Raw genomic sequence first — 7,575 nt, 5'->3', positions numbered from 1 at the left:
CGACGCATTTTGGACGTCTAAAATATCCGCTTGTGTCCGTTTGCGTTAGCCCGCGGACGCCATGCGGCCCAGGACGACCGTTTGCATCGGGGGTATCCCCAGCGGTGCAGGCATATTTTTTTAGCGGAGACAACATCAAGGTCGTTAATGGCGGTTTAACATCCCGTCGAGGCCTGCCGCTAGCGATTACCGGTTCCCGCGCGACGATGGTCGTTCCCACGCTTGCCCAACACATTGGCGCGTTTTGCCAGCATTTCACGCGCGCGTGAAACGACTTGTGCGGCAACACCGTTTCCCGCCCCGTCGTGGCTATATATGGTGGACACCGACGAGGTGACGGGCACACCTCAAGCTAAACCCTAGCATCCATCCATGGCCGAGCACAACCTTAGTTGGGATCAGATTGTTCAGATGTGCCGCCAAGCCCACCCGGAGGAGGACGAGCAGCTAGTCGCCGACGCGTTTCAGGCCGAGCAGCTGGACCTGGAGGCGATGGAGGCAGAGGCGGTAGAGCGCGCGCTAGGGAGTCAGCGCCTCGCGGCGGCCAGGGCGGAAATCGCCGAGGCTAGGGTCGAGCTCGCGGAGGCTAGGGTGGTGCTCGCGGCGGCGCGTGTGGAGATGGAGGCCCCTCTGGAGGCCCCACCCACGGACGCCGTCATCCACGACATCGCTGTCAACGCTGCCGGCGTACCCGGCCACTTCAAGTGCGCTGGCGACCAGCATGTTCTACTTGCGTCCTTCGAGATCCTAGCTGGGGACGCCCTGCGCCGTCAGACTTGGGCAGCGGAGGAGGAATCCCACAACTATGTGGTCGCCATGGCTCGGGGGTACATGTGCTCCGACCTGGATTCGCTCGGGCGGTGGGGCCCTTCTCCCACGCGGGTCGAGCAGGAGAACCGGGAGCTGACGGACGCCATCGCTGCCAGGGACGAAGCGGTGGCAGCAACAGCTAGGGACAAGGCCCACTACCACGCCCAGATGGCGGCGTTGCAGGCGGCAGAGGAGGCGGCGACCAAGAGAGTCATGTGGGACTCCTCTCTGGCCGAGACCCTCGAACGCCGCAGGCGGCAGGACGAGGTGTCCCATGTGCGGCGTGCGGAGTGCGTGAAGCGCTCGCGCTTCGGCGACAACGTCGGCTCCTCCGGGGGCCAGTAGTAGGCAGCGAGACTGCGAGTAACCCGGTCGTGGTAGGCCGCGCGACGGCGAGTAGGTACGTCGGTTGTAGTTTTATGTTAACTCGACTAACCATCTCTGTAAAGATGATCCTTTTGGCCAATCAATTGTAATGAAGGAATATTTTGCTTACCTAGTTATACCGGGTTCGGATGCAACCAACACGGTCCCCCTTTGCGCGACCGCGTCCACGAAGACGCAAACCTGGCGCATATTTGGGCTAAGTTTCCGTCGCCGGGACGGCGCGGTCACTTTACGTCGCCCCGCTGGAGCATGGTCCAGACGTATTTTCGGTCTCCTAAGTTGTCTGAAATAACTTACTCAAAAGCTGTTTCTTTAAAACGTTCTTCCTTTGTAAAATCCTAACCTCAATAATTATGGTTTTGTTATCTTTGCTCTTTATACATAGAAATAGCACAGCAATATACTTCCATTTTGTAGGATGCAGAGACAAGTCGCTTGTTTTGAAATTTACCATGGAGAAAATTATCATGGATAAGCCAAGTTTTGTTCGTTCAGTTGCTGCTGCCCATTAGAATGCTGAAGCAAAGTCAGAATTTTACTCTTACGCAGTAGTTGTAATCAAATGCCGCACATCCTCGCGAAGAAAACTCTCCATGCTAGCTAGTTACACAACTGTTGGTTACTGTTACGTACACACCAAATGAACCAATCAGCAGAGATACCTAAAATCGAAACAACAGACGATGGTCTAAACTTCCGTCATTTTGACCGTGGTATGGTATACATGCGTCAGTTGACACTTGTGCAGCTCGTGGTTTCTTACCAATAATATACATAAACAGCAGGATCCTTTCATGGTTTCATCCAAGGAAATCTTGCCATCAATCTGGCTCTGAACATGTAATACGGAGTATGAAATTCTTCAGGAGCCAGGTGAAACACATATCTCGAACGGCCGCGTACATATAGGTCGGTTTGGTGCCTCGGTTCGATGACGATCGAGATCTTTCTGTCTGGGATGATCAGGAAGCTCCCTATCTGGTGTGACATGCCGAACTGCCGACGTACGTAGATGCTTTAATATTGTTCAGCGACTCTCACCGGCTATCCGTTGTGTGCAGCGGCCGCCAGCTCCAGCAAGGATGCAAGACGTCGACTGGCGCCGTCCACGCGCAGCTGACGGCGGCGCTCCGGCGCGCACGCTGCACGTCGGCAGTTTTCCCAAATTCCATCTCCGTTTGCTTTGCTTTCTGAAATATTCAGAAACAGAGTACGGCGCTTTGAAGTTTGAACCGTCAGATTGGGAACAACACTCATAGGATGACTGTCGACACACTGCCGCTCTGAACTGTTTACATTATTTTGGGGTATATATGTATTTGGAGAGTATTTGTGTGCTTTGTATTGGCCGTTTGGGGCGTGCCGGCGAGGGCTGGCCTTCTTCAGAGGGTGATGTTTTCGTTGGACTTAGAATTTGGAAGCTAGCTAGCAGCAGACCTCAGCAGATATTCTGCGTAGCTAACCTGCCGCCTCAAGCCTGCGAGATGCTCCTATATTAACGCGCAAGCGGAAGGTAGGCGGCCGGTCGACGACCCGCCCCAGACAATACCAAGAGAGGAAGGTAGCCGGCTGGGGCCGCTCAGAAGGAGAGAGCAGTCAGGAAGGAAGGATCAGAGACGACGCTAATGGAGAGGAGCTTGGTCTGCGCCCGTTTCTTCTTCTCCTTCCCCTGGGCTTCCTCGCTCCGGCTCGGCTACATCCTGCTCTTGCTCCTCTCAGGTAGACCCCCAAACACACCGCTTTTGGTCTCGGTTTCACTTCTTAATTTCCCGTATGTGCAGTTGTGCATGCATTCATGGCAGCGACAAGTGTTTCTTTTGCAGTAGTTCCATAGTCTCCATACACACAGAAAAAAAAGATCCAATTAATAATCCATTTATGTTTGATTAATTTCTCTCTCATTTCAATCTGGAGATTCAATGGATGGGCAAGTTAGTGTAGACTGTTCCTCACCATAGAGCTAGCAGTGCTCGAGTTTTTATTTTGGAATGGAGGCAAAAGTTGTGCCAGTCTATTAATTAAGAAAAAGTCTTATAACAAGAAAAGAGAAAAGATTACAACCGGAATACTATCCCAGCACAATTTCACTCAAACGTTTCGCTCCGACCGTCACCCAAAGCTTTGTTCCCTTCTTAATCTTTTCAAAGATCATCAATGGCGTCCCATGTTTATTGTGAAAATCTCTCACATTTCTTTCATTTCAACTTCCGAAGATGTGAGCAGGCCTTAAGGCTGGGGTTGAGGGTGCGGTCATATCGACTATCGAGCCACCAAGACTAGAGGGATCTTGTTGGTCATTGATAAACAGCAAGAGAGCAAAGCCCATGCCAATCTTTTATGAGCCTTCAAAATCGAGTGGTGATTGTTCAAAAAAAAAAAAAAGCGAGTGGTGAAGCGACAATGAACGAGCAAGTCCACCGGTTCTTTTACAAAGTGAACAAATGCCACAATTAGGTCAACCTCTGTCTTCAAAATGATCTGCTATCCAAATTCTATTTTGCACGTTCACACCAGCTTTGAACATTCACGCGAGAACAAAATTTTGCAAACTGGGGCGTCGACAATGAGGTCCTACATACGGGTACTGTAAAACAGCTGTACTGGTATTATTCAGGAAAAAACGTGGAGCTGTAGCGACTGCTCTTGTGTATATATTATCAGGTCGTTTTCTACAGATTAGCTTTGATTTCTTTCAGTCGACAGTCCGACGTGTCCTTGACAGGGAAGAAAACGAGTTTTCCGTATCATCCTATGGAAATCAATAAATTTTCCACATCATCCCGGTGACCCCCTGTTGAAACCATGCACATTTGATTTTGACACTTGATCGTGTATTTTGTTTTCTCTGGTCGTTGCGTGCATCACGAAATGCTACTATTCCTGTACATTTTTGGCCGAGAACGACCTCTTATCCGAAGCTATTTCTATAGAAAACAACAATTTGTAAGTCGATGCTAGACTAGAGCCACTCGATCTAAACATTAAGATTTATGCTAGTACAAAGCTACGAGAGGATCTTTATTGAGTAAAATAAATATATAGTACTGAAAAAGTAGAGTAAAAATTAATCACACCCCTATGTTTTCCAAAAAATATCATGTTCCCATTACTGGATATTTTCTTTCTAATCTTTGACCTTGAAAGAGGAACTTCAATTTTTTTTAAAGAAACCAAAGGGAAGAGGCCATCTGTATAGAAGATTTAGTGAGTACTACCTTCATTACAATCAATAAGTCTTATATTTCTTTCTAAAAGTTAAACTATGTAAAGTTTGATACAAAATCATTAACATAATACAAAATCAACACATTATATACATCATGAAATATATTTTCATGTCATATATATAATTTTATATGTATTGATAGTTTTTCCTGAAAATTTAATCAAACTTCAGTTAACTTGATTTTAAAAATATAAGCTTTATTTTTTATTAAAATGTAGGTAGTACAACCTAACTCTTTCACTCTCGTACCCAGGCGGGGAGCATGCATCAACCCATGCCCACCATAGCAGCTATGAACTTCACATCATAGTTGCTTCTTGTCCTGACAGAAGTAGTACAACAATTTATTTATTTTAGAAAGACAGAAGCAAAACGGCGCAAGTCTACAGCTCTATATTCATTCAACTTTTTTTTTTCGCCATCGAATATTTTGATGTCTTCGGCCTTCTGAATTTGTTTTCTTTCACTCTCGTACGTATGGCTCGACGCTGACCTCAGCCAATGGTTTTGTATCGTCGGCGACGGCGCCACTCAAGTTCGGCATCAACTACGGGCAGATCGCAAACAACCTACCGCCCCCGACGCAGGTCTCCGGCATCCTCCAATCGCTCAACGTCAAGAGGGTCAAGCTCTATGACGCCGATCCGTCCGTCCTTAAGGCCTTCGCCGGCACGGGTGTCGAGTTCACCGTCAGCGGCGGGGACCTCGTCCACATGTCCGACGCCAGCAATGCCCGCGCCTGGGTAACGCAGAACGTGCAGCCCTTCCTCCCGGCCACCCGCATCACCAGCATCATCGTCGGCAACGAGGTGCTCTCCGGCGATGACACGGCCGCCATGCAGAGCCTCCTCCCCGCCATGCAGGCAGTCCACCAGGCGCTGGTGGACCTCGGCCTCGACGGCGAGGTGAACGTGTCGACGTCCCAGTCTGTCAACGTGCTCGCCAGCAGCTACCCGCCGTCGTCCGGCGTGTTCCGGGAGGACCTCGCGCAGTACATGGAGCCGCTGCTCGACTTCCACGCCCAGGTGGGATCGCCGTTCCTGATCAACGCGTACCCGTTCTTCGCCTACAAGGCGAGCCCGTCGACCGTGTCGCTGCCGTACGTGCTGTTCGAGCCCAACCCCGGCGTGCGCGACCCTGGCACGAACCTCACCTACGACAACATGCTCTATGCCCAGATCGACGCCGTGTACGCGGCCATGGAGGCCATGGGGCACACCGACGTCGGCGTGAGGATCTCCGAGACCGGGTGGCCGTCCAGCGGGGACGCCGACGAGGTGGGTGCCACCGTGCAGAACGCCGCCGCGTACAACCGGAACCTGATGAAGAGGGTCGCGGCGGGGCAGGGAACGCCGCGAAGGCCAGACGTCCCCGTCGACGTGCTCGTCTTCGCGCTCTTCAACGAGAACATGAAGCCCGGCCAGGCGTCCGAGAGGAACTACGGTCTGTTCTACCCCAACGGCACTTCGGTGTACGATCTCGGGCTCGATGACGGTGGGTCGCCCGGCACGTCGCCGACGACGTCGGGGTTTTACTCTTCTTCCAAACCGATGGTAAGATATTTCTGAATCTTCTGCCTGCTGTTTTTTTTTTTAGGTAGAATCTTCTGCCTGCTGTATGCATATTTCACATGTTACAGGACTTCTAAATAACGTTTAAGCAGGCCATTAAAAAAAAGTTTAAGCAGACGGTTAAAAAACAAAGCCTCTCTGTTTTCTCAACTAATCAAACATCTCAATGAAACTTGCCAAAACTAGCACTATATAAGAAGCAAAAATGCAGCTACGTTGAAATCTTAATACATCATCGTCTGACCATGGCTGATGGCTCTGTCACTGTAAACTTACCACTCTTTCACGTTTGTTCACTCTTGCAGATATCGTTCCCGGTGGGGGTGGTTGTCCTACTTGCAGCATTTTTCTTGTAATAATCACCGTCCACAAGTTTATAATATATTGCACGAACGCTCACCCACGATTGAGATTGTTTACTAACTGATAGCTCATTTTGTGCCTACATAGGCACATGAGATCAGCCTATACATTATTCTGACACTGACATTGGAGCTAGTTATCTTGATTTCTACAATATTACTAATTAATTCAGCTGTTCTTGATATTTCAAATGGGATGCCCGGTAGATTTTTTGTTTTTTCATTAGCTCATAATTGATTTTTGGATCGTTGTCTACACCTTTTTTCCCTTCTTTAACCCCCACCAAACCGCTTGTCCCCCCTGCCTATGACCGGGGCCACAAGTAGTCGTATACTCTTATGACTTTACCTCCGCGGGTCTTTTCGTCGCCCCAACCACCCCTCTTACTCCAAGAGGCTTGGTTTTCTTTCCCTTTGTCGGTGTCTACCTCCCAACTCCAACCCGTGTATCCCCACTCGTAACCCCTAAATCTAGCAAGGTCAAGTGAGCATAATTGTATTGATATCCTACATAACCTTCGTGTCCTTAACCACCGTTTATTCACTCATGTAATTCAGGTATAGGGTTAGGGTTTAGTCGGTCCCTGCATCTTATATTTGTGTATATATACACACCCTATACATAAATATAAGATGTGGTGCATAATCTTCTCCTTCATAGTATCAACCTTCTCTCGATCCTAAACCTATCTACATAACCTTGTGCACCATCTCCTCCCATGGCATCTAGCCCCTACGGCTCTTCCTATTCCGACGGCTTCATCTCCGTGGGCAATCCCTTTGCCACAATCCGTAGTCAGCCCCATGTGCCACATTATCTCGCTCATCCCCGACCTTGAGAAGTCCACCTCCTCCACATTGCACACTTGCTACATGGTTTGTAGATCTACTTGAACTTCCAAGATCCATCCATGGTGAAAAAAATCAATGAGATAGATCTAGGTTAACTCACCAAGAGGTTGCAGAAGGCTCAGTGACGACTCCGATTCGAGTGATCCCCGCATTTAGGAAAATCCCAACCATGAGGATATCTCCTCCTTGCTCCTTCGACCGAGCATATGATCTCTCCACCGGTATGCACATGTACAGTCTAGCAATCCGACAGGGCTCCGCCATCCAAGGAAAAGCTATGTCGGCGAGAGTAATTCATCCTTCCAGCATATGTTGTTGTCAAGAAGAACCCAACACACAATATGAAGAGAGAGAATATCCTTGAGGC

The 7,575-nt window shown here is 49.2% G+C and overlaps 1 protein-coding gene across 2 annotated transcripts; it reads left to right on the top strand.

The window, feature by feature from the left end:
- The first annotated feature begins 2,688 nt into the window (after positions 1 to 2,688).
- On the top strand, positions 2,689 to 6,541 carry LOC124707528 (glucan endo-1,3-beta-glucosidase 14-like). 2 transcript variants are annotated; one of them, XM_047239190.1, is made up of 3 exons: positions 2,689 to 2,916; positions 4,960 to 5,976; positions 6,300 to 6,541. In XM_047239190.1, the coding sequence occupies exons 2-3, from the start codon at positions 5,137 to 5,139 to the stop codon at positions 6,348 to 6,350; spliced, it is 891 nt and encodes a 296-aa protein (XP_047095146.1). In that variant the 5' UTR covers positions 2,689 to 2,916; positions 4,960 to 5,136; the 3' UTR covers positions 6,351 to 6,541. The 2 variants fall into 2 exon arrangements, with proteins under 2 accessions (XP_047095146.1, XP_047095145.1); XM_047239189.1 differs by having other exon boundaries at positions 4,922 to 5,976.
- Positions 6,542 to 7,575: the final 1,034 nt, after the last annotated feature.

The sequence above is a fragment of the Lolium rigidum genome, chromosome 4 (genome assembly GCF_022539505.1).
Source record: "Lolium rigidum isolate FL_2022 chromosome 4, APGP_CSIRO_Lrig_0.1, whole genome shotgun sequence".
Taxonomy (NCBI): domain Eukaryota; kingdom Viridiplantae; phylum Streptophyta; class Magnoliopsida; order Poales; family Poaceae; genus Lolium; species Lolium rigidum.
Note: the sequence above shows the minus strand (reverse complement) of the source record. Positions and strands in the feature narration are given on the sequence as shown.